The sequence below is a fragment of the Stegostoma tigrinum genome, chromosome 46, assembly GCF_030684315.1.
Source record: "Stegostoma tigrinum isolate sSteTig4 chromosome 46, sSteTig4.hap1, whole genome shotgun sequence".
Classification (NCBI taxonomy): domain Eukaryota; kingdom Metazoa; phylum Chordata; class Chondrichthyes; order Orectolobiformes; family Stegostomatidae; genus Stegostoma; species Stegostoma tigrinum.
Genome location: NC_081399.1, coordinates 8,438,071 through 8,464,296, shown reverse-complemented (window position 1 = coordinate 8,464,296; position 26,226 = coordinate 8,438,071). Strand labels below are relative to the sequence as shown.

The following is a 26,226-nucleotide window of genomic DNA, read 5'->3' as shown; positions in this document are numbered from 1 at the left end:
CAACTATCCACTCTGTTCATGCCTCTCATAATTTTGTAAACTTCTATCAGGTTGTCCCTTGGTTTCCGATGTACCAGTGAAAGCAAACATAGTTTGTCCAATCTCTCGTTGTGGCTAAAACCCTCTAAACCAGGCAACATCCTGGTAAAACATTTCTGTACCCTCTCCGAAGCCTCCCCATCATCTGGTAGTGTGGTGACCAGAACTGTACACAATGTGGTCTAATAAAAGCATTATACAGCTGCAACATGACTGGACAATTTTGTATACTCTTTACCCCGACTGATGAAGCATGCTATATGCCTTCTTAACCATCTTATCCACTTGTGTTGCCATTTATAGAGAACTGTGGACCCTTACACATAGATCCCTCTATACGTTGATGCTTCTAAGGGTTTTGCCATATACTGTATCCTTCTCTCCTGTATTAGATCTTCCAAATTGCATCACCTCACATTTGTCCAGATTAAACTTCTCTTGCCACCTTTCCACCCAAGTCACTAGCCTATCTATATCCTATTGTATCCTCAGGCAATCCTCCTCATTATCCACAGCTCCCCCAATCTTTGTGTCATCCTCAAACTTACTAATCAGGCCACTTATATTCTCTTTAGATTCATTTATATCTGTTACAAACAACAGGGGTCCCAGCACTGATTCCTACAGAACACCAACAAACAATAGACAATAGGTGTAGGAGTAGGCCATTCGGCCCTTCGAGCCAGCACCACGAATCATTACGATCATGGCTGATCATCCACAATCAGTATCCTGTTCCTGCCTTATCCCCATAACCCTTGATTCCACTTTCTTTAGGAGCTCTATCCATCTCTTTCTTGAAAGTATCCAGAGATTTGGCCTCCACTGCCTTCTGGGGCAAGCATTGCATACATCCACCACTCCCTGGGTGAAGAAGTTTCTCCTCAACACCACTAGTCACAGATCTCTAATCTGAAAAACATCCTTCCACCGCTTCGTCTTGTCTTCTATAACCAAGCCAGTTCTATATCCAGAGATAATGCGAACTGCAGATGCTGAAGAATCCGGATAGCAAAGCGTGGAGCTGGGTGAACACAGCAGGCCAAGCAGCATCTTTTGTGCTCAGAAGATGCTGCTTGGCCTGCTGTGTTCATCCAGCTCCACACTTTGTTATCCCAGTTCTATATCCATCTTACCAGCTCACCATAGATACCATTTGACTTCACCTTTTGTATCAGCCTGCTATGAGGGACCTTGTCAAAGGCCTCACTATAGTCCATATCAACAACATCGACTGCCCTGCCCTCATCAATTATCATTATAAATTCCTCAAAACTCAATCAAGTTTGTGAGACATGACCTCCCCTGCACAAAGCCATACTGCCTATTGCTAATAAGTCCAGATTTTTTCCAAATGCAAGTAAATTCTGTCCCTAAGAATCTTCTCCAGTAATTTCCTTATCACTGATTTAAGGCTCACTGGCCTGTAATTTCCCAGATGAATCCTTATGCTCTTCTTAAAGAAAAGCACCAATGTTGACTGTTCTCCAGTCCTTTGGGACCTCACCTGTGACTCAAGTGGATTCAAAGATTTTATGCAAGGCCCCAGCAATTTCCACCCTGAGCATTCTTGGATAGATACCATCAGGTCCTGGGGACTTGTGTACCTCAATGCTTTTCAAAACATGCAACACCATCTCCTTTTTCATCTTGAACACGGCCCAGAATATCAATATACCCCTCCCAAGACTCACCATTTATCAAGTCCTCTGTTGTGAATGCAGATGCAAAGTATTCATTAAGGAACACACCCACTTCCTCCTGCTCCACGCATAAGTTCCCTCTTTTGTCCTTGAGTGGACCTACCCTTTGCTTAGCTGCCCTCTTGCTCCAAATATATGTATCAAGCAGCTTGGGATTTTCCTCAATCCTGTTTGCCAAGGACTTTTTAATTGCTCCTTTTAGTCCTCCTAAGTCCTTGTGTAAATTGTTTCCTACTTTCTTTACATTCTTTGAGGGCCCTGTCTTTCTTTAGTTCCTAAGCCTTTTGTGTGCCTCCCTTGTCTTTCTGACCAAGCTCTCAATTTCTCTTGTCATCCGAGGTTCTTGAATCTTGTGATCCTTATTTTCATTTTTACATGAAGATGCTGGTCATGAACTCCAACCAACTACCCTTCAAGAGATTCCCAATGGCCAGGGAATGAGCCTGGTCAGGTGATTGAAGTTTCAATGGTGGAGTATTTTGGGAAGAGTGATTGTAATTCCATAAATTTTAACTTACTTATGGATACGGATTATTGTAGTCATTGGTGAAAGCACTAAATTAGGGGAAGTCTCACCACCACATAATTAGACAGGGATGGAAATGTATATTGGGGGCAGCTATATGAGGGTAAACCCATGTCTAACACTTCGTTGGAAAAAAACGTAATGTCAAAGTATTATTTAAATGGGGACAGAGTGACCTTGTATCCCAGGCATTGAAAGCTTGTGTGCAGGTGGAGCAAGGGGTTAAGAAAGCAAGTGGTGTCATGGCTTCCTTACAAGGGGATTTGAGGACAGGAGCAGGAATGTCTTACAGGAAGCACCACACCTGGAGTAATGTCATTGAGTCATACAGCACAGAAACAAACCCTTCAGTCCAACCGGTCATACCCAAACATGTTCCCAAACTAAACTAGTCCCGCCTGCCTGCATTTGGCCCATGTATCTCCAAACATTTCTTATTTACATATTGATCTATATGTCTTTTGTAACTGTACCCGAATCCACCACTTCCTCTGGAAGTTCATTCCACACACAAACAACTCTGTGTAAAAAAGTTGCCCCTCATTTCCTTTTTAAAACTTTCTCCTCTCACCTTAAAATTAATCACTCCAGTCTTGAACTCCCCCAGCCCAGGGAAAAGACCTTATCTATGCCCCCTCATGATTTCACAAAACTCTATAAGATCACCACTCAACCTCCTATACTCCAGTGAAAAAAGGCCCAGCCTATCCCAATATCCCGAACCCTCCATTCCCCGTAACATCCCAGCAAGTCTTTTCTGAACCCTCCCCAGTTTAATAATACTCTTCCTGTAACAGGGTGATCAGAACTGCACACAGTAGACCTGAAGAGACCTCACTAACGTCCTGTACAACCTCAACACAGCATCCCACGTCATACTTAAAGGACTGAGCAATGAAGGAAGTGTGCTAAACACCTTCTTAATCACCTTGTCTACCTGTGATGTAAACTTCAAGAATTATGTACCAGAACCCCTAGGTTTCTCTGTTCTATAACACTACCTTACCATTAGTTACATAAATCCTGTACTTGTTTGTTTTACCAATACCTCACATTTATCCAAATTAAACTCTTTCTCTGCTCCTCAGCCCATTGATCAAGGTCTCTTCCTAATTTTAGATAAACTTCTTCTCTGTCCACCATATCACCAATCTTGGTGTCATCTGCATCTTACTAACCACACCTCCTATATTCTCATCCAAATCATTTACATAAATGACAAACAAAAGAGAACACAGTTCTGATCCCTGTGGAACACCACTGCTCACGGGCCTCCGGTCTGGAAAGCCACCCTCCAACACCATTGCCCTCTGTCTCCTACCATAAAGTCAAGTTTTGCTCCGTGTCAGAGGCGGAAACCCCGGTCACGCTGAAAAATCACACACTTCAAATACTGTAGTTTGCGGTATTATTCTGTCCGATTGCTATAGTTTTCAATTTGTTTACTTCAGTGTGAACATACCTGTTGTTCAATCGAATGGCCATACGAAATATCAGCAGTGGATTCAATTTCCAGTCAATTTCTCCTCAAATGCTGCGACGTCCAAGTAGTCAGCGGAGGATGCGAGTGAAGACGCCCCCTGTCGGTAAGTTTTATTTAAGGCAAAGGTGCGCCATTGTTTAAGTGTTTGATGCTGTAAATAAAGTCTAACAGTGATATAACAGTATTACTTAGGCCATGTTTTTACACTGATGACTTTTTGATTATCTGGAATATTTGATCAATTAGCACCCCCCTGTTCCCATAGGAGCCGGATAATAACGAAAACAAAAACTTTATTTGCTGTATTTGGATTTGCATTAAAGCATTCAAGGTTCTTCACCAAATGCTGGACAATGGGATTAGACTAGTTAGGCAGAGGATTTTGGCCGGCCTTTGAAATAAATGGTCACAGGGTGTGCAATAAACGGTTATCAGACCGAGACGGCGAGAAATCTCTTCACCAAAAAGAGTGGGCGAGAAGTCTACCGCGGAAAGTGAAGTGATTTTTGGAAAGAGTCACTGAGATCCACAGCATTGGGTTAAAAAGGCACGTCGAGTTCTCCCTGATTAAGGTATTGAGGGTACTTGAGAGAGGGGGAAATTGGGATAAGCCCTGTTCAGAAACGGGAGGAGGGGGATCCCGATGGATGCAAAGGCTGGTCGGTACAATGGAGACGGGGGGACTGGGGGGGTGGAATGGGTTCCTTTGACTGTCCTCCGCACCGGATTTCTGATCAAAGTGGGGTGAGTCTGCACTTCCTGAGAGGCGGAGAGAAGTGAAGAGAGTCCCGCTACCTCCGCCCAGCAGTAGACAAGAGACGGCAGGGAGGTAAGCGACCATCAAGGGGTTGTAATTCCTGTTTTTCTGTCCTCGCCCCCATGGACGAACTGGGTGAGTAACCCATAATATCTTACTGGGGAGGTGGAAAGAAAGAGAGAGGGTTGCAGTAGAGGGTGTAAAAAGAAGGGAGAAAGGGAGTTTCCAAAGTTTGTGAGTTGAACTCGTGATTCTACAAGGGAAGTCGGTGGAGACTGCGCAAGTTTCTGTGTAACGGATTCGTACAATACTGTCACATTGAGTCCTGTCCCCTGCCTGTGTCAAGTGAACGGCCTCAGCCCACCCCGCTGAGATTTCCCCTCCAAAACCACCTGATTTGGAAATATATCGGCGCTCATTCAGCGTGGCTGGGTCAAATCCAGGAATGCCCTCCCTAATGGCAACCGTGGTTCTGCCGACAGTACATAGGCTGCAGCGGCTCCCCTTCTCCAGGGCAGCTAGGGATGGGCAAGAAATGCTGGGCGCAGCCAGCCCCGCCCACGTCCTGCCAGTGAATAAAAAGTGAAAAGCAAATTTTAAAATAAAACTGCAACGATTAATATGGTTAGTTTCCAATTCTAGAATCTATTTCATCTCGTATGTAAACGCCAGTGTGCATGTCCAAGATTCGAATTTCTCTTTTTATAAGTCAGTTGTGAATTGGGCGCCTGGATTAATCACCATATAACAGCCATTTATCAGCATAATTCTGCGAACGGAAGCGTGAACAGTTGGAGTGCTGGTAGCGGTTTCGGAAGTGGGGAACAGCGCGTCTCACAGTAGACTGTGTTCGTTTGTTTTGCCACCGACTTGTTCGCAGATATTTAAGCGGCCAGCAGGCAACGAGTGAAATCTAGTGAAATTCTCACATGCAAAAATGCCAGGGCAAACTGCTGGACGTTCGAGGCGAATTGGCATTCGGTGTCAGACAAATGGAAGAGATATCGGTTGCAGCGAACAAATAGTGAAAAGATGTCCTCAGCACCTGTTTGCAGGAGCTGAGCTTGTAGAGATGCATGAGCGAATCATTTCCTTTTGTGGCCCTCCCACTTCCTCCAGCGGTGGGATCGATATGACTAAGGCGTCCCTGCCTCGGCAGCACTCTGCTGCATGTAGTGCAAAGTTTCATGTGTTTCATCCCGGTTTGTGAAGCCATCAGCGATTGAACTGCACATCTTTCACCGCAAGGCACACCCCCACTTCCCTCCGAAAAGTACACCCAAACTCGAGCAAATCTTCCGGAGTGGGGAAACATGCAGAGTGCATTATATTTCTTAAGCATTAATGGGATTAGACAAAGTCAGCATGAGTTTGTGAAATTGTGCTTAATAAATCAAATTGGGCTTTTTTTTTCTTGTTGGGGATTGAGAAGCTGACGAGACAGGGGTGGGGGCGGGAGGAAATGGTGGCTCAGTGGTGAGCACTGTTGCCACATAGCACCAGGGACCCCCTCAGCAACTGCGTGGAGCTTGCAGGTTCTCTCTGTATCTGTGTGGGTTTCCTCTGGGTGCTCCGGTTTCCTCCCACAGTCCAAACATGTGCAAGTTAGGGTGGGTTGGCCATGGGAAATTGTCCCATAGTGACCAGGGATGTGCGGGTTAGGGTGGATTGGTTGTGCTAAATTGTCCCATAGTGCCCAGGGATGTGCGGGTTAGGGTGGGTTGGCCGTGCTAAATTGTCCCATAGTGCCCAGGGATGTGCGGGTTAGGGTGGGTTGGCCGTGCTAAATTGTCCCGTAGTGCCCAGGGATGTGCGGGTTAGGGTGGATTGGCCGTGCTAAATTGTCCCGTAGTGCCCAGGGATGTGTGTGTTAGGGTGGATTGGCCGTGCTAAATTGTCCCATAGTGTCCAGGGATGTGCGGGTTAGGGTGGGTTGGCCGTGCTAAATTGTCCCATAGTGTCCAGGGATGTGTGGGTTAGGGTGGGTTGGCCGTGCTAAATTGTCTCATAGTGTCCCAGGGATGTGCGGGTTAGGGTGGGTTGGCCGTGCTAAATTGTCCCGTAGTGTCCAGGGATGTGCGGGTTAGGGTGGGTTGGCCGTGCTAAATTGTCCCGTAGTGTCCAGGGATGTGCAGGTTAGGGTGGGTTGGCCGTGCTAAATTGTCCCATAGTGTCCCAGGGATGTGCAGGTTAGGGTGGGTTGGCCGTGCTAAATTGTCCCATAGTGCCCAGGGATGTGCAGGTTAGGGTGGGTTGGCCGTGCTAAATTGTCCCATAGTGCCCAGGGATGTGCGGGTTAGGGTGGGTTGGCCGTGCTAAATTGTCCCATAGTGCCCAGGGATGTGCGGGTTAGGGTGGGTTGGCCGTGCTAAATTGTCCCATAGTGCCCAGGGATGTGCGGGTTAGGGTGGGTTGGCCGTGCTAAATTGTCCCATAGTGCCCAGGGATGTGCGGGTTAGGGTGGATTGGCCGTGCTAAATTGTCCCATAGTGCCCAGGGATGTGCAGGTTAGGGTGGGTTGGCCGTGCTAAATTGTCCCGTAGTGCCCAGGGATGTGCGGGTTAGGGTGGATTGGCCGTGCTAAATTGCCCCATAGTGCCCAGGGATGTGCGGGTTAGGGTGGGTTGGCCGTGCTAAATTGTCCCGTAGTGCCCAGGGATGTGCGGGTTAGGGTGGGATTGGCCGTGCTAAATTGTCCCATAGTGTCCAGGGATGTGCAGGTTAGATGGATTAGTCATGGAAGACACAGTGGATTGGCCTGGCAGGTACGGTGGGGGTGGGGGTGGGGGCGGGTGGTGTGGGATGCTGTTCAGAGGGGCAGTGTGCACTCAATGGGCTGAATGGCCTCTCTCTGCACTGTAGAGATTTTATGATTCTATCAGGGACAATCAGTGGTTGTGGTGCATTTAGATTTTCAGAAGCCTTTTGATAAGGTAGGCAAAATTAAAGCACAAAGGATGGGGATTAATATATCAGCATGGATTGAAACTTACAGAATCATAGGGTTATACAGTGCAGAAACAGACCCATCGGTCCAATTCTTCCATACTGATGATGTTTCCCAAACTAAACTAGTCCTATTTGCCTGCATTTTGCCCCTATCCCTCTCAACATTTCCTATTCATCCAATGCCATTTAAATTTTGTAGTTGTACCACCATGATTTCCTCGGGCAGCTCATTGCATACATGCACCACCCTCTGCATGAAAAAGTTGCCCCCCTCAGGTCTCTTTTAAATCTTTCCCTTCTCACCTTCAACCTGTATCCTCTAGCTTTGGGCTCCCCTACCTTGAAGAAAAGACCTTTGCATTTCACCTTATCTATGCCCCTTATGATTTTATAAACTTCTACAAGGTTCTCTCTCAGCCTCCTACACACCACAGAAAAATGTTCCAGCCTCTCCTTAGAACCTCCAGTCCCTTTAACATCTTTATGAATCTTTTCTGCACCTTTTCCAGTTAATTAACAACCTTCCTGTAGCAAGGCAACAAGAACTGTATGCAGTGCTCCAAAAGTATCTTCACCAATGTCCTTTACAGCCACAGCATGATGTCCCAATTTCGGTACTCAATGCTCTGACCAATGAAGGCAAGTGTGCCATCCTACCTACCTATGGCACTGCTTTCAACGAAATATGTACCTGCACCCCTAAGTCTCTCTAGTTGACAACGCTTCCCAGGGCTCACATTAACTGTATAAGTCCTGCTCTGGTTTGTCTTATCAAAATACCACATCTTTGTGTTTGACTAAATTAAACTCCAACTGAGACATAGTAAGAACTGCAGATCTGGAGTCAGAGATAACAGTGGAGTTGGAGAAACACAGCAGGCCAGGCAGCATCAGAGGAGCAGGAAAGTTGGCATTTCGGGTCGGGACCCAACTACCACTCCTTTGTCCATTGGCTCAGCTCAAGATCAAGACCAATTTGGTGTCACCCGCAAGGAAACTGCAAATGGGAATAAATGGCCATTTTTCCAAATGGTAGCCAGTGACTAGTTGGATATCACAAGGATGAGTGTTTGGCCCCAGGAATTCACAATATGTACAAATGTCCTGAATGAGGGAATCAAATACATTTCTAAACTTGCTGATGACAAAAAAACTTGATGGGATTGTCTGTTGTGAGGAAAATTGCATAGAAGCTTCGAGGTGATTTTGAGAAGTTGAGCGAGTGCGCAAAAACATGACAGCACATGAAGTTACACACTTTGATGTGAAATATAGAAAGGCAGACTCTTATTTAAATAGTGATATATCGGGAAGTGTGGATGTACAAAGGGATCTGGGTGACTGTGTACACCGGATCATGACAGTAAGCAGGCAAATGTAACAACCAATTAGGAAGGCAAACAAATGGTATATTGACCTCTGAACTCAAATGCAAAAAAATGAATGCTTTGCATCTGTGTTTACAAACTGGGAAGATACTGCACAGGTCATGGGGACAGAAAAGGAAACTCTGTCACTGGAAGTGTTCTAAATTAATAAAAAGGAGGGTATTGGATTTAAAATTAACAAGGCACTGAGAACGAATGAGATAGATGGAAGGAATTTGAAGGAAATGAGTATAGAAATTGCCAAGGCACTGGTTGCAAAGCTTCTAGAAATGGATATTCAGGAGTGAAGTTTGATGTTTCTCGGAAAGTCAGTGTGGATTCCATGGGCTGAATGGCCTGCTTCCACACTATGAAAGAATTTGTAGCCACATAAAAAAATGTCACAGTAGGAAGAGTCAGCATGGACTTCTAAAGGGGGAAATCATATTAAATGAACTTGCTGGTGTGTTTTGAAGAGGTGACAGGCTTGATGGGAGTGACACTGTTGATGTGCTATACTTGAATTTCCACAAGATGTCTTGTACAATGCCACATGACAGGCTTGTGAGGAAAGTTATTTTTCTTGGGATAAAAGGGACAGTTGCAACATTGCTATAAAATTGGCTCAACAACAGGAAACAAAGAGAAATGGTCAACTGATATGTTTTCAGGCTGAAGGAATGTTTGTAGTGCAGTTCCCCAGATGATGTTTGAACCTGTGATTTTCCTGGTATGTTTTACTGAGATGGATCTGGATGTGCAGAGGACCATTTCAAAATTTGCAGATGCCATGAAGCTTGGAAGAATTGAGAATAACAGTGTGGAACTCCAAAAGGATATCAACCAGTTGGTGGATTGAGTGTGGATAGGCGACAGATGAAGTTCAATGCAGAGAAGTGTAAGATGATGCATGTTGGTGGGAAGAACATTGAAGACAATATAAAATAGCAGCAGAGGGATGTGGGTGTGTGTGTACACAGATCATTGAAGGTGACAGGCCAGGTAGAGAAAACAGTTAGGAAACCATCTAGTGTTTGTAGGTTTTTGGGCATTAAGTACAAAGGCAGGGAGGCAGTAATGAACTTTTTCAAGACACTTGTTAGACATCATTGTGTACAATTATAGGTATCACATTATAGAAAAGATGTGAAAATGTTGGAGATAAAGTACAGAAGATAGCAGAATGATTCTAGGAATGAGAAAAATCAGTTAAGATGATGGGATTGAAGATTTTGGGACTGTTCCCATTGGAGAAAAGAAGCTAAGGAAGATTTGATAGAAGTTTTTAAAATCATAAGCGGGCTAAGTAGGGATAAATGGTTCCCACTTGTAAAAGGAACAAGAACGAGTAGGCAACATATGTACAAATCAAGCAAGGGAGATGTGAGAAAATGAACTTTTACACACACAGTTATCAGGATGTGGAAGGCACTGCCTGGAAATGTTGTGAAGGCAGGTTCAGTTGAGGCATTCAGAGGGAAACTGGCTGATTATTTAGATAGAAATGGGGTGCACAAAGGTATGAGGATAAAGCAGTACAGGAACCAAGGATTGAATGGCCTGTTTCTGTGTTGTATGCCTTCTGTGAAGCACTAAGAGTTTAAGTGTGCATTCATTCTGAAACATAAACCCCGAACAAGGTCAGTGAGATTTCTTCAGACGATGTTCCAGTTGTTGATCAGACTCGAGTATGGGATTTAATGGTGAATTCAAATCACTGTATGTTGTCATTTGCTTTTAGATATATTGCTGGCTGAACTTGAGCAAACGTCAGTGAGTAGTAGACAAGGCGACCCAGATCTGCAAACTCCTTCGGATTATAGCTTCATCACAGCATCCTCTACAAAGTACAATCCACGGGCACTAGATGCAACTAGCCCACCACTCTTACAGGTAAGAAGCGTCCTAACAATGGCAATCCATGGCTGAGCTTCAGCAATGATTGGTGCTAAGGTGTAGTGACACAAGGGTCATTCACCCATCTCTGCATGGAACGAATCTAGGTTCAAGTCCCATATTAGGACTTGCTTGTCCTAGACTATGTTGTTTTTTAAGAGTCTGACAGATCAGTCTGCTTCATCCCGTGCAAAACCCCTGTTGGCTTTTAAGATAACCTGTGAAACCACGCTCCTTCACCTCCTTACCAGGATAATGAAGGTCCAGTGGTAGTGTCCCTACCCCAGACAAGGAGGCCCTGGTTCAAGTTCCACCTGCTCCAGAGGTTTTCAATAATATCATTGAACAGGTTGATTAGAAAATTGGCTAGATTGAAAAAAAAACAAAAGGATGATGAGGGCCCTCTTTTAGCACAGTGGTAGTGTCTCCAAACCTGGATCAAGAAACTCAGGTTCATGTCCCACCTGCTCAACAGGTATGTGTAATAATATACGATTAGAAAAATATGTTAATTTTTTTAAAAATGTAATAATGATGAGGTTGTCCCTCTTGTGATGCAGTGGTAGTGTCCATACACCAGGATTGGGGGGCCCAGGTTCACATCCCACATGCTCCAGAGGTGTGTAATAACATCTCTGGACAGGTTGATAAGACAAATAGGTTAATAAAAACATTTTGAAAGTTTACAAGGAAAGGGGCCCTTTTGTGGCATGGTGGTAGCATTCCTGCCTCTGAGCCAGGAGGCAATGCATTTGGACTGGCATGCAAGTCATGTAAATGGAAGCCAAGGCAAACAGCAGGAGGTGCAGTAATCAAATGCTCCCATACCTTTCAATTTTGAAACTTGGACATTGCTCCTGCAATGGGTGGATGGAGGGGTCATGAATCAGATATCTACCCCTGAAATTGCAGAGTGATGATGTGACGGGGACTGCCGCTGATATAAATTGTTGACCATCATGTGCTCACTGCTTCTGATGCGATTCTGCACACCTTTCCCACTTTCAGCCAGTCTACCAGACCCAAATCGATGAAGCAGCAAAAGTTGCCGCGAATGAAACTGACAGAAGTATTCGGGTTGGCAGGTGAGTGCGGACCATCTGTGACGTTTCCCCCGATATTGAAATGTTTACCATTGAAGGGTGCGCATGAGTTGGTCAGTCAATCCTCCCATTGCCCCCTCCTTTATAGTCAGGCATAATCACGAAGAAACGTACCTGTGCTTGAAATGACGACTGCGTAGATACAAATGCAGTTGTAATGAATGCAGAAAAAGTACTGTCAGGTCAGTCACTCCCTATCAGCTTGGCCTGATATCCCTGGCAATGATAGAATTGGCTGACAGATTATTTTTAAGATGCAAGGTGTGAAAGATTATCAGGGGTAAACGGGAGTGGAAACTTATAGCCATAATCCCATGGAATACCGGAGTAGGCTCAAGGCACTAAACTGCATATACTTGCTTCTGATTGTTACCGTTCAATGTTTGTAATGTAACTAGGCTGGAAGTTGCACAATTCTCGTCTATCTTAATGCTCAATTCAAATTGTTCCACCTTTAATGTTCTATTGCAAACTGAATTAAAATGCAGCGTCATAAGATAAAGGATGTTTTTCACTAAGTAACAATACAGCAAAGGAATTTATTGCCACACATTTTTTGGAAATAACATCGCTTCTCATTTACAGATGTTCTTGTAAGTTATTATAGACCAGTCCAAACCGGCTCAGAGTATATTAAGAAAATAGACTAGACCTTAACATTTTCTTGTTCTAAGGCAATTTGATTGGTCAAACTACCAGTCTTGAAGCAAACACACTTTACTCGTACACTGTATTTAAAAGACAACAAAAGAATTGGAATAACTTAACCTGACTGGAAAACTTAACAGAATAATAGATTATTTAACTATTAAACAGTAAATATTCCAAGATCGTAAAAAATCCCATAAACACACCCTTGGCAAAGGCAAATTCAGTAAAATAGTTTCTCTCACAGGCAATTCTCCAGTCTAGAAGGTAAACATCGAGAGAAAATTCTGAGACAGAGTGTAACGGGAGAGATTGACTGCAGCTTCCACCCAGCTTAAGATCCCAGTAACTGCAGAAACTAAAACTAGAAATTCTGGCTCTGTGGGAGATTGACCCCAACCATTCAGGCTGCTTCTATTGTTCTAACTTATAAAAAAAACCTCAAGGTCTCACAAACTGATTACTTCATTGGTTCTGAGTAGACCAACTAACACCTGTCTCAACTTTTCTTCACGAAAAAAAAAACAAGACAAAATGCACCTCTTAAAGCTATAGTATCATCACAAAGTTTGGGGTGGCATGGTGTCTCAGTAGTTAACACTGTTGCCTCAGAGTACCAGGGATTTGGGTCCAAAACCAGCCTCAGGTGATTGTCTGTGTGGAGTTTGCACCTTCTCTCTGTGTCTGTGTGGATTTCCTTCCACAGTCCAAAGATGTGCACCTTAGGTGGATTGGCCATGCTAAATTGCCTGTAGTTTTCAGGGAGGTGTTGATTGGATGGGTCTGTGTGGGATCTTTTGAGGTTCAGTGTGGACTTGTTGGGCTGAAGAGCCTGTTTCCACACTGTAGGGATTCAATGATTCTTTAAGTAAGCTTGCATCTTCCCTGTAATAATGTTAAAAGTTTACAAATTAATTAAATACTGCTGCAGAGGAGGCCAATGACTCTGTCTGAACCTGTTCCATTGATGACCTATGCAGCTAGTTTCCCATTCCTGACTGTTTCACCCCTGCAAGTATTTCTGCAGTTCTTTTTAGACTGCTTGACATTTAGGCTTAGATTAAATCAGGTTGTACATTTCAACATTTAATTACTCATTGTGTCAGAAGACTTTTTCACCATGATAAGGTACATATATTACGCTGTACAACAGTGAGAATGGGAGATCCATTCCTCTTATTATGTGTGGTTTTCAAATCTACATGCCCTGATTTAAATCTTCAAAGTCCAATCAACAGACAGAGATTGCGACATGTTTACTTTCCTTTACAATGAACACATTTATTTGGCAATGCTACCTTTGCAGAATATCTTTTGAATATCACAGAGCCATAGAATTGTACAGCATGGTAAAGGTTCAACCAGTGCATGCCAAACATAATCCCAAACTAAACTAGACCCACCTGCCTGCTCCTGGCCCATAGGCCACCAAACCTTTCCTATTCATGTACTTATCTTTTAAACATTTAACTGCGCCCACATCCACTACTTCATTTCACACAGGAACCACGCTCTACGTAAAACATTTTTTGCTAGTGTCCTTTTAAAATCTCTCTCCTCTCAACTTAAAACTGTGCCCCCTGGTCTTGAAATCCCCCACCCTAGGGAAAAGACAACTACCATTAACTCTATCTATAGCTCTCATTATTTTATAAACTTCTATCAGGTGACCTCTTGCCCTCCTACCCTCCAATGAGAAAAGTCCCAGCCTATCCAGCCTTTCTTTATAGCTCAAGTCTTCCATACCTGGCAATATCCTGGTAAATCTCCTCTGAACCCTCTCCAACTTATTATTGTGCTTCCCACATCCACATGAATCCCATAAATCAACGCCAACTTCTAGAGGTGGGGTTTCCACCACTCACCCCCGCTTCACAGCCCCAGCAATTCCAATCGTGCATTGCCCCAGAATTCAGTTGTGAGGTAGCCCCCAGATCTGACATCTGAGTCAGTGTGTGGGGGATGAGGGGGGTTATGGGTGATCTTGAGGGAAAGACTAGGTGGTGGGGGCACCCACAGAGAGAATTACTTTGTCGGGGGGCTTCCTGAGCTAATGAGATGGCGTTCGTTTGAGATACCAGTCCCTTTGAGCTTGAGCTCTCGATGGGATGACTGTTCCATTTCCAAGATATTTGCTTCCCCCTGCCCTTCCTGTAGTAGGTGGGATTGGAATCACCCCTTTGGGCAAGTGCAGATAGGATAGCATACAGCTTAGTGGGTGGCAAGGCCGTGTGAAGAACTTAAGGAGCACCCCTCCCCCCACTCCCCCACTGACTCTTATGCTTTCCACATTTCTGCTGATTATAGTCATAGATATGTACAGCACGGACACAAACCCTTCGGTCCAACTCGTCCCTGCCGAACAGGTATCCTAAATAAATCTAGTCCTATTTGTCAACCTTTGGCCCATACCCTTTCCTATTGATGTTCCCATTCAGATGCCTTTTAAATATTGTAATTGTACCTGCCTCCACCACTTCCTCTGGCAGTTCATTCCATACACACACCACCCACTGCATGAAAATGTTGCCCTCAGGTCCCTTTTTAAATCTTTGTCATCTCACCCTAAACCTATGCCCTCTAGTTTTGGACTCCCACATCCTAGAGAAAAAAAAATCCTTGGCTATTCACCCTATCCATGCCCCTCTGACACAGGGTGGGGCAAGAGTAAAACAGAGCTCTCTGAACGCCACTCTGGGTATACCTTCATTCCACCAATGGTTTACAATGAAGACAAGACACCTCCTCAAGGCAGAAATATTTCTTCATCACAATGACATCAATGAGAAGGACAGCTAAGTTGACAAGTTGACTTCATTCGGAAGCAGCAGAGCTCCAATTGTGAGATAAGATTGTACCAGTCCAGGTTTTGCATCTATCTCTTTAATTCTGTAAGACGTGCCATCACTGAACACACAGCTTTGACTTGTCATGTTTTCATTTCTCTTCCAGCAAGGTACAGGAGAGTCCTCAGGTTACCACAGAAACCCCGCTCCTGAGTCCAAAGACAGCCGCCCAACAGCTCGATGATATCATGGCCAATCTGAATTGTGTAAGTTACCTGACAACATGAAGAAATGGTACCTGGGCATTATATAGGCTTGGGAGACAAAGTGGCAGGTATTATTTGTGGCAGGCAGTGACCATCCCCAACAAGATATAATCTAACCATGGCCCCTTGACATTCAATGGCGTTAGCATCACTGAACTACCCCACTATCAACATCCTGGGAGTTACCGTAGACCAGAAACTGAAATAGATTAGCCATGTAAATGCTATGGCCATAGATGAAAGGTTAGGAATACAGCAGCAAGTAACCCACCTCCTGACTGTCCAGAGACTGTCCACCATCTACAATGCACAAGTCTGGAGTGTGACGGCATACTCCCCACTTGCCTGGATGGATACAGCCCTAACAACACTCAAGAAGATTGATGCCATCCAGGTCAAAGCATCCTGCTTGACAGATACCACATTCACAAGCATCCACTCCATTCACCACCAAAGCTCATCAGCAGCCTATGTATCATCTACAAGATGCATTACAGTAACTTACCAAGGCTCCTTCCACAGTGAATTCAAAATCGCAACCGCTAACACCTTGATGGGCAGGGGGCACATTCTGCTACATTCAGATTCGTCCAAGCCTCACTGTGGGTGTGGAAATGCTTCACTGTTGCTGAGTGTTCCTTACTATTCTTACAAAATCCAGGCAGATACTCCCGAAAAGCATCAGAGATAATGGGAACTGCAGATGCTGGAGAATTCCAAGATAATAAAATGTGAGGCTGGATGAACACAGCAGGCCAGTTTTTGTGCTCCCGAAAAGCATATTGTGTTTACAAATACCAAAAGGACAGCAATGCTTGCTCAATACTACCACTTCACAGAGAGGTTAGAGATGACTAACAAATTCTTGGCTAGCGACCAGACTCTTGTGTCCTGAAATAACAATGATGAAAAAGTCACAGGATGAAATTTCACTCTTTTAGATCCTTCTGATCCTAGTCCTCTTTGGTCAATCCTGCTCAAGCAAACTTATTTCAGGGAAAATGTAATTTCTTTGGAGAGAAAGTTCCTAGTGGATGGTCCCCACTATGGTTAGGGTTAGGGTTAGAGTTAGGGATTATCTTATGAGCAAACCGAAACAGTTTGGCACTCTACTCACTGCAATTTAGAAGAATGAGACGTGGTCTCATTGAGACATATAAGATATTTAAGGGGCTTGAGAGGGTAAATGCTGCGAGGATGTTTCCCTTTGTGGGAGAGTCTAGGACCAGAGGGCATAGTCTCAGATTAAAGAGGTACCAATTTAACACTGAGAGAATTTCTTCTTTAGATAGTTGAGAGTCTTTGGAACTCCTTGTCACAGACAGCTGTGGGGTCAGAATCTTTGTGTATATTTAAGGCTGAGATAGGTTCTTGATCAAGTGTAATGGGCAAAGGCCAGGAAAGTGGACATGAGGATCTGCCAAGGTCCTTTTGAATGGCAGAGAACACTTGAGGAGCTCAGTGACCTACTCCTACTTCCCATGGTTTCCAGACTTTGATCCCAATGGAGTGTGGATCAGCACAGGAGGAATATGTAACCATGAGATGCTGCACCAGACGTTTGATTAACTTCAGCAAATTGAGCCGATCCTTAGGTAAATACTCCTTCTTTACCCAACGTTCTAAGGCAAGGTGAGCCCTCCACCACAATCTCGGTGTCAATGTCAAGTCATAGGCCAGGTCATCTGCTGCGATTTTGTCCTGGGGATTCCCAGGCATGAGGTTCTGGCAGGAAATTTAACTCCGGCTGTTTATTCGCTCACCCACACAGATTCTCAGTTCAGCCGAGCCAGCAAAGAGTGCGCCAGTTTTCACCAAAGAAGCTGCTCCGCAGGGAGCAGGGGCTAACCTGGACAACATGCTGGGAGCTTTGGAGTCTGACCTCCACCGACTCGGGGTCAGCACTGATGCCAAAGGGGTCTGTGGCTCCTGCAAGAAGCCAATCGTTGGTACGGTAAGCCCTGGTCCTCCATCCATCTGCATCCAGAGAGACCGACTGGAGGGACTGGAGAGGCCTAGAGAGGCCTACCCAATAAGGTTGTACGGAAAATGATGTGCTGCTTCCTGTCGCTTTGAGCAAAGTTTTTTTTCTCTTGGGGAATGTTGCGAAATTTATGCTGTTTGGAAACAACAGACGGATGAAACAGCATCTCTTTGCAAACAGTCAGGTGATTTGAGCAACCAGATATGTGCCAGATGACCTGGTGTTATGTAGCATCAATTTGCAAGATAAGGGCATCCCAGGCATTGGGTACTGAGTCCCAGAGGGCTGCTCTCCCACTGGGAGAGAGATGGAGGACTGGAGGAAATTTAACCTGAGGGTTACCATGCCTCAGACAAGGTTGAAAAAGACAGTCCTTCTTGGTAAGCTCAGCCCTCTGTGCAGGAATTGAACCTGCACTGTTGGTGTCATGCTGCATCACAAAGCAGCTGTCCAGCCACCTGAACTAGCTTGGGAGGCTGGGTAAACATGTTCTTTTGAATCACCAATCTCGGATTTAGACCACGTGGCCCTGTGCAGAATTTCTGGCATGATTTTCGATGTCTTTTGTTTAATCGAAAGAGATCCAGCACTCCAACTGCCCCTATAAGATCACATTTAAGAAATCCACCCACCTGCTTAAAAGATTCATTTGGATGATCCCTGGTGTGGATGGATTGTCTTATGAGCAAAGGCTACACAAATTGGGATTCTACTTGTGACAGTAAATGAGAGCTAATGTGACTGAGACATATAGGATTCCTAAGGGGCTTAACAGGGTGAATGCTGAGAATGTTTCCCCTCATGGGAGAGTCCAGAACCAGAGGGCACAGTTTCAGAATAAAGTGCTAATTTAAGACTAAGATGAGGGGGAATTTCTTCTCTCAAAGGGTTGAGAGTCTTTGGAACTCCTTGCCACAGAGAGCTGTGGGGGCAAAGTCCTTGTGTATAGAGTCATAGTCATACAGCATGGAAACAAATTCTTCGGTCCAACTCATCTGCATCGACCAGACATCCTAATCTGATATAGTCCCATTTGCCACCGTATGGATCATATGCCTCTTACCCTTCCTATTTACATACCTATCCAGAAGCCTTTTAATTATTGTAATTGTACACACCTCCACCACCTTCTGTGGCAACACATTCCACACACTCTCTTTGTGAAAATGTTATCCCTCAGGTCCATTTTAAATCTTTCCTCTCTCACCTTAAACTAATGCCCTCTAGGATTTGGACTCCCTTACCCCGGGAAACCGACATTGTCTATTCACCCTATCTATCCCCTCATGATTTTATAAACCTCAATAAGGTCACCCCTAAGTCTCCATCACCCCAAGGGAGAAAGGCCTAAGCTGTTCAGCCTCTCCCCATCATTGAAATCCTCCAACCCTGGCGGCATCCTTGAAAATCTTCCCTGTGCCCTCTCAAGTTTAACAACATCCTTCCTGTAGAAGGGCAACTAGATTTGTACACAGCATTCCAAAAGTGCCCTGACCAATGGCCTATTCAACCATAACATGACATCGCACTCCTATACTCAAAATTCTGGTCAATGAAAGCAAGTGTGCTAAATGCTTCCTTCACCACCCTGTCTATCTACGACTCCACTTTCGAGGAACTATGCATCTGCACCCTTAGGTCTCTTTGTTAAGCAACACTCCCCAGGACCCTACCATTAACTGTATAAGTTCTGTCCTCATTTGCCTTAACAAAATGCAACATCTCACATTTATCTACATGAAACTCCATCTGCCACTTCTCAGCCCATTGACCCATGTGATCAAGGCCCCTCTGTACTCTGGGATCACCTTCTTCATTGTCCACTATACTACCTACTTTGGTGTCATCTGCAAACCTATTAACCATTCCTCCTATATTCACATTCAAATCATTTATGTAAATGATGAAAAGCAGTAGACCTAACACTGATCCTTGTGGCACACTGTTAGTCACAGACATCCAGTCGTAAAAACGACTCTCTACTACCATCCTGTCTTCTACCTTTGAGCAAATTTTGTATCCAGTTGGCTGGATCCCGCTAAATCCCACTTGATCTAACCTTACTAATCAGTCTACCACGTGGAACATTGCTTTGCTAAAGTTCATATAGATGACATCTACTGCTCCGCCCTCATCAATATACTTAAGGCTGAGCTAGATTCTTGATCAGTCGGGGAATGAGGGGTTAAGGGGAATGGGCAGAAAAATGGATGTGAGGAATGTCGGATCATTCATGATCCTATTGATTAGCAGAGCAGGCTTGGGGCGGCGGGGGGGAGCGGTGGTTGAACGGCCTACTCCTGTTCCTATTCCTCATGGCCTTACGGCTGCGTAGTGAGCAAGCGATTGCCTGCAGGCACTGTTGACTGATCACGTGTTTTTTGTTTGGATTTTTCCAGATTGTCACAGCATTGGGTTTGACCTGGCACCCGGAGCACTTTGTCTGTGCTCACTGTAACGAGGAGATCGGTCTGAAAGGTTTTTACGAACGCGACGGCCAGGCGTACTGCGATAAAGATTATCATGCTCTTTTCTCCCCTCGCTGTGCTTACTGTAGTGGACCTATTCTCGACGTAAGTCTACTGTGACCTCACCGAGGAACGAGTTTATGTTTCGAATCTGGTCTGAATTTTCTTCAGAGCCCTGTGTTCAGAGTTTGTTCTCAGATCCTGCCTCAGAGTTCGGGGAGCAGAAAAGTTGGCTGTCATTCTCTCCATAAATACTACCAGATCTGCTGAGTATCTCCTGCCTCCTGTGTTCTGTAACCAATTAATAGTTCTGTATTAATTGTGAGGGAGAAACATATTTATCTCATAGACAAAGATGGCCATGTAGTAAGGGTTAGAGTTTGGGATGATGGTTGTGGAGGTGGCAATGGGCATAATGTGAAGCATAATCAGCGTTTACTGATTGTTAGTCCACACACCTCTGTCTTTCCTTTCTGTTGAAGCCAACAGGACTGCATGTAGGTCTGTGCATTAATCTGGCTGTCAGTGTAACACCAAAATCTTTGTCATGGGAGCCACTGTAATATTCTGAAGTGTACTAGTCTACTGCACTCCCTGCTCACAATGTGGTCTCTTCTACAACAAGGGAATAAAGAGCAGACTGGGTGATCATTTCACACATAATCTAAATTGACCCTGAGCTTTCAGTTGCCTGCCACTTCACTCTGTTTCCTGGCCTACATCTCTGTCTCATGCTTGCTGCAGTGCTCCATGAAACTCAGTGCAAGCTGGAAGAACAGCACCTCATTTTTCACTTGGGAACTCGACAACTTTCTGGATACAATGACAAATTCAACAATTTTAGAGCTTGAACTCTCCCATGACTTCCCCCAACTCCCACACACCAGGCCTTGTTGTCACACAGTCTATGTTACACAACCCATTGTTAGCCATTCACAGTCCCCATTAATAGCTTTCCACCCTCCACTACTTCGTCTGTTCAACTGTTCTTCTTTCTCTTTGGGCTCTATCCTTATCTATAATTTACTCTTTACCCACCCTGACCCTGTCTTCTGCATATAAAATGACATTTTTCCTAGCTCCCATCTGTTCTGAGAAAGGTCACTAGACCTGAAAAGTTAACCTTGATTTCTCTCCACACCTGCTGAGCTTTTCCAACAATTTGTGTTTTCGTAACTGTAATATTCTGCCTGGTTAATTGTAAGATCATTTGCAGAGAATCCAGAGCTAAATGTTTCTACGTATTCTGATGGATTGAAACCTGCATTCTTAATTTCGTTCTGTTGTTGCATTTCGCAGAAAGTCCTCACGGCGTTGGATAAAACCTGGCACCCAGAACACTTTTTCTGTGCTCACTGTGGTGAGAGATTCGGGAGTGAGGGTAGGTTTTTCAGGAGCAATCACTGATTACATTGTTAAGAGTGGTGGGCTGAGATTTTGATTGCCCCCATGACGCACTTTAGACAAAATCGATCTCCCACCTCTCACACTATCTGAGTATGTCCGGCCTCTGACTCTGGAAGGAACTCTGACTCAGTAACTTTCAAATGGTGATGGATTTGCAGTTCTTTTAGCATTTGGACAATGTTGTAAGAGAGCTCATCATAAACTCTAGTGTATTATTATCATTATCATAATTTCCCTGTGTCATATCAACATAAGAAACAGGAGCAAGGGTAGGCCATTTGGCCCCTCAAGCCCACTCTGCCATTCATTAAGAACATGGCTGATCAAACCTAGGCCACTGGCACTATGACGCAGCAGTGCTAACCACTGAGCCACCGAGCTAAAGGGTTCAAAGGCTGTGGGGAGAAGGTCAGGCCTTGTGGCGTTATGGACAGTGTTCTCCGTTTGAAAGATATCAGTCCTGGCTATTTCCTCCATTCTCCGTGCTTTGCACTTTATGTTCTTTGTGGGAACACTGAGGTAAAGCATTGACATCGATTAAAAAAATTCTGGGATGAAACTGAAACTGAAAACAGGCACATTACAAAAGCAGCCATGCACTGAAAGACTATTATGGCCCACAACTGCTATTTGGGCCTATTACTGTTAACGGGCCTGAATGTTGGGGGATCTTGTTGAGCAGTGGCAGTGCCCCACCCCTTAAGCCAGAGAACACAGGTTCTAAGACCCAACCTGCTTCAGGAATGTGTCACAACATTTCTGAACAAGTTGATATAGAGAGTGAATGCCCCTGAGCGTCAGGCCGGGTGACTGATACAGTATTGCTCAAGGTGAGCTCCCCCAGCCCATGTCCAATCTCTCGCCTTCTCCCATCTTGGGCATCTCTGCTCCAACCCTGCACAAGAATATTATGCGTTCACTGCTCCAGCCCATGCGTCATGTCTTTCTCTCCTTCTTCACTTCCAGGTTACCATGAGAAAGGCGGGAAGCCGTACTGCCACAAGGATTATTTCAACATGTTCGCTCCCAAATGTGGCAGCTGTGATCACCCGGTTTTGGACAATTATCTGTCTGCACTCAATAGCGTCTGGCACCCAGAATGCTTTGTTTGCAGGGTAAGTGTCAGGGATCAGAGCAGAGCCTTGTCATTGACGGCATAGAGTCATACAACATTAGAAACTGACCCTTTGGTCCAACTTGTCCATGCCAACCAGATATCCTAAATTACTCCAGTTCCATTTGCCAGCATTTGGTCCATATCCCTCTAAAACCCTTCTATTCACATACCCATCCAGATGCCTTTTAAATGCCGTAACTGTACCGGCCTCCTCCACTTCCTCTGGTGGCTCATTCCATTCACACACCGTCCTCTGCATGAAGACGTTGCCCCTTAGGTCCCTTTTAAATCTTTCCCCACCCACCTTAAACTATACCGTCTAGTTTTAGACTGCCCTCCCCTGGGAAAAAGATCTTGACTATTCGGTCTACCCATGCCCCTCATGATTTTATAAACCTCGATAAGGTCACCCCTCAGCTTTCGATATTCCAGGGAAAATAGCCCCTGTCTATTCAGCCCCTCCGTATAGCTCCATATCTGATGTGAAGACCTACTTTTCAATGCTATGCCACACTGCAGAGTCTTGGCAGCTCTCAGTGCTATTGAGAGAGATGCCTGCAAGATAAAATGGTTGCCAAATACAAAGGAGGGGATGGGCAGGGGAGAAAGGGGTGAAAGCAATGAGAAACCAATTCACACACAGGAATCCCTAAGCATCAATCTGATCATGACTGGATGATTTGTTTGATTGAAGTTAGTGGAGAGATAAAGGTGACCTTTGTGCCATGTCGTTTGAGAGTTCATCAGATAGAGCACAATGGGCATCTGGGTAATAGCTGCTCTGAAATAAATTGTACGAAGGCAGACAGGCAAAACTGGGGGTATATTGTTGACTTTAGTGATCAGTTGGAATATTTATAACAAGAGTTGATTATTTATTGTTGGCTGGAAGGATACAATGATCTGAAAAACAGGCTGATGTACTGAACTGAAATTGTTTTTTTGAATAGGAGGGGAGAGTGGAGTTCTTGAAAGATCTTGATCTATTTTAATAAGCTACATCATAGGCAACAGGCACTGAATAAGAGAGGCCATGGCTTAGTGGCCATCACTAGGCTGTTAATCCGGAGACCCAGATCATGGCAGATGGTGGAATTTAAATAAAAAATCAGGAAGTGAAAATCTAATGGTGACCATTCTCAGGAAAAATAAATCATCTGACTCACTAATGCCCTTCGGGGAGGTGAATGTCCATCCTTCCATGATCTGGCCTACATGTGACAATGTCGTTGGCCTGTAGCTGCCCAGTGTGCAACTAGGAACAGGAGTAGGCCATTCAGCCACTTAATGGGATCATGGCTGACCCCTGGCGTAACTCCACATCCCTGCCTTGGCTCATATCCCTTATTTCCTTCGCTAAACAAAAATGTATTTATCTCAGGTTTAAAACTAACAACTGATCCAGCATCCACAGCAGTTTGTGGAAGAATTCCAAACCTCTCCCACACTTTGTGAGTCAAAGTGCTTCCCAACATCTCTCCTGAACGCTCTGGCCCTATTTCTCAGACTTGGCTCCCTCATTCCAGAATCCACAACCAATGGAAACTGTTTATCTTGACCTACCCTGACTTGTCCTGTTAATTATCTTGAAAGCTTTGATCAGGTCGCCCTTAACTGTCTAATTTCAAGAGAACAAGGGCCTCATTTGTCTAATCTCTCCCCATAAATGATCTCCTGAAGTGCAAATATCATTCTTTTAAATCTACATTGCAGTGCCTTCAAAGCCAACATATCCTTCCAAATTTGTGGTCTCCAAATGGTGTTTAACCAGTAACTTCAACAGAGCCTGTGTGTTCTGGAACTCTAGTCCTCTCGATAAAGAGGGAACAGCATTCCATTAATTTCCTTGACTATTTTCCGCATCGTTTTGAAGATCTAATTCTGGACGGACAATAAAGATTTGCCTTGCCATGATAAATAAATAAAAAAGAACAGACTCTTGGTCTCCCCATTTGGCAGATTGATTAGCAGACTGTCTCACCCCAGAACGATGGGAGGAATAACTTCATCCTGTTCCCGAGAGCGAGGCAGTGGGCTCGATAGGGGAGTGGGGGGAGGGGGGGAACGTTTCGGTGTGTGACATCAAAGTGGCTAAATGAGCTCCACACCATCCACTGTGTGACATCTAGGAAGGTAACTGCTCCTGTTCTCGTTTCTCCACCCTCTCCCCCGCGCCCCCCAATCCAGGACTGTCTCACCCCGTTTGCTGGCGCAAGCTTCTTCGAGCTGAATGGGATGCCTTACTGTGAGCTGCACTGGCACCAGCGCCAGGGGACACTGTGCAGCGGATGTCAGAAGCCCATCAGTGGGCGCTGCATCGCTGCCCTGGGCCGGAAGTTCCACCCGGAGCACTTCGTCTGTGCATTCTGCCTCAAACAGCTCAACCTGGGCGGCTTCAAGGAGAATAAGGACAAGCCTTACTGCGACTCATGCTTCCACAAGCTTCTCGGCGGATATTAGGCACTACCTTCCAAAGTCCCTTCAACTCGTCTATCGCTCTGCTGCAGGAGCTTCACTCTCCAATCTGCTCAGAGCCTCCAACAATAAAGAAATGCATGTCACTGCAAACATTGATTCCACAGCCATTCATCTGCTTGGAGGTCACTATGATTCAATGACAGCCTCTGTTATGTAATAAACGTATTGCTTTCCATTCTCAGTGCCTGCATTAGTGGAAAAGCTGACCGTGAGAAGTACCGAAGGGGTGGGTGCTGGGTAGGGCTGTGTTAGGGAACTGGTGACATGGGAGATCAAGAAATAATTTAGACACCTGCCCCACCTACCTCATTCCACACCATAAAGTGCATATGAGTGTGCATGACACAATGTGTGTATGTGTGACTGTGAGGAAGAGAATGTGACTCTGAGCGAGTGAGAGTTTGTGGTCAAGTCTGTTTGAATCAGAGATTGTGGTTGAGTTTGTGTGAGAGCTATGTGTAAGACTGTGTCATTCTAAGAGGTAGCGAGTTTGTAATGCTGTACAAGTGTGTGTCTGTGAGAATGTGTGTGTGTGTCAGTATAAGTCAGGGCATGAGTCAGTGACTGGGTGTGAGTGTGAGTATAAGAGCGAGCATGTGAGAGCGAGTGTTATGTGAAAGCAAGTCTGTGTCAGGGAGTGTGTGAGAGACCATGTGAGAGAGATTGTTTGAGAGCAAGTGTATGTATGTGTGAGAGTCTAAGAAAGAGTGAGAGAGATAGAGTATGAGAGGGAGAGTGTGTGAGAGATAGAGAGAGTGTGTCAGAGAGAGTGTTAAAGAAAGCAAGTGAGGAGACTAGGCAAATTTCATTCCAAAACATTGCAAGTTGCAGAAAGTGCAATGTCCTCTAACAGCTAAGTGACAAAGAATTGAAAAGTCCTGATATGGGCGATCATGCATTAGGCATGTTCATCTTCCTCTGCTCATGTCTCAGGGGCAACATCTCAAGGGATCAGACAAAACTGCTCTGTGTCTCCAAAAACGTTCTTTGAGAAGCAACGTGACAGATTCACAGGTTTTGTGTAGGGAGGCCAGCAGATGCTGGCATTGTATCCGTTTAAACAAAACAGGGACAGGCAGACAGACAGAAAGCGACTGAGACCTTGTTTCATCGCATTCTAATTCATTAATAAAGCATTATTATTATCACTAGACTATCAATCCAGAAACCCAGTTAATGTTCTGGGGATCCAGGTTTGAATCCCAACATATCAGATGGTGGAATTTGACTTCAATAAAAAAGAAATCTG

The 26,226-nt window shown here is 44.8% G+C and overlaps 1 protein-coding gene across 1 annotated transcript; it reads left to right on the top strand.

Annotated features, from left to right (window-relative positions):
- Window positions 1–4,540: 4,540 nt before the first annotated feature.
- Window positions 4,541–25,154, top strand: LOC125449503 (paxillin-like). Its single transcript, XM_048525312.2, has 9 exons — window positions 4,541–4,643; window positions 10,566–10,717; window positions 11,729–11,805; window positions 15,424–15,523; window positions 17,295–17,477; window positions 19,907–20,080; window positions 21,275–21,356; window positions 22,349–22,497; window positions 24,687–25,154. The coding sequence occupies exons 1-9, from the start codon at window positions 4,631–4,633 to the stop codon at window positions 24,957–24,959; spliced, it is 1,203 nt and encodes a 400-aa protein (XP_048381269.2). The 5' UTR covers window positions 4,541–4,630; the 3' UTR covers window positions 24,960–25,154.
- Window positions 25,155–26,226: the final 1,072 nt, after the last annotated feature.

Coding starts and splice junctions, on each gene's coding strand:
- LOC125449503 (XM_048525312.2), top strand. Junction 20,081..21,274: donor GTAGTGGACCTATTCTCGAC/GTAAGTCTACTG, acceptor TGCATTTCGCAG/AAAGTCCTCACGGCGTTGGA. Junction 22,498..24,686: donor CAGAATGCTTTGTTTGCAGG/GTAAGTGTCAGG, acceptor CCCCCAATCCAG/GACTGTCTCACCCCGTTTGC.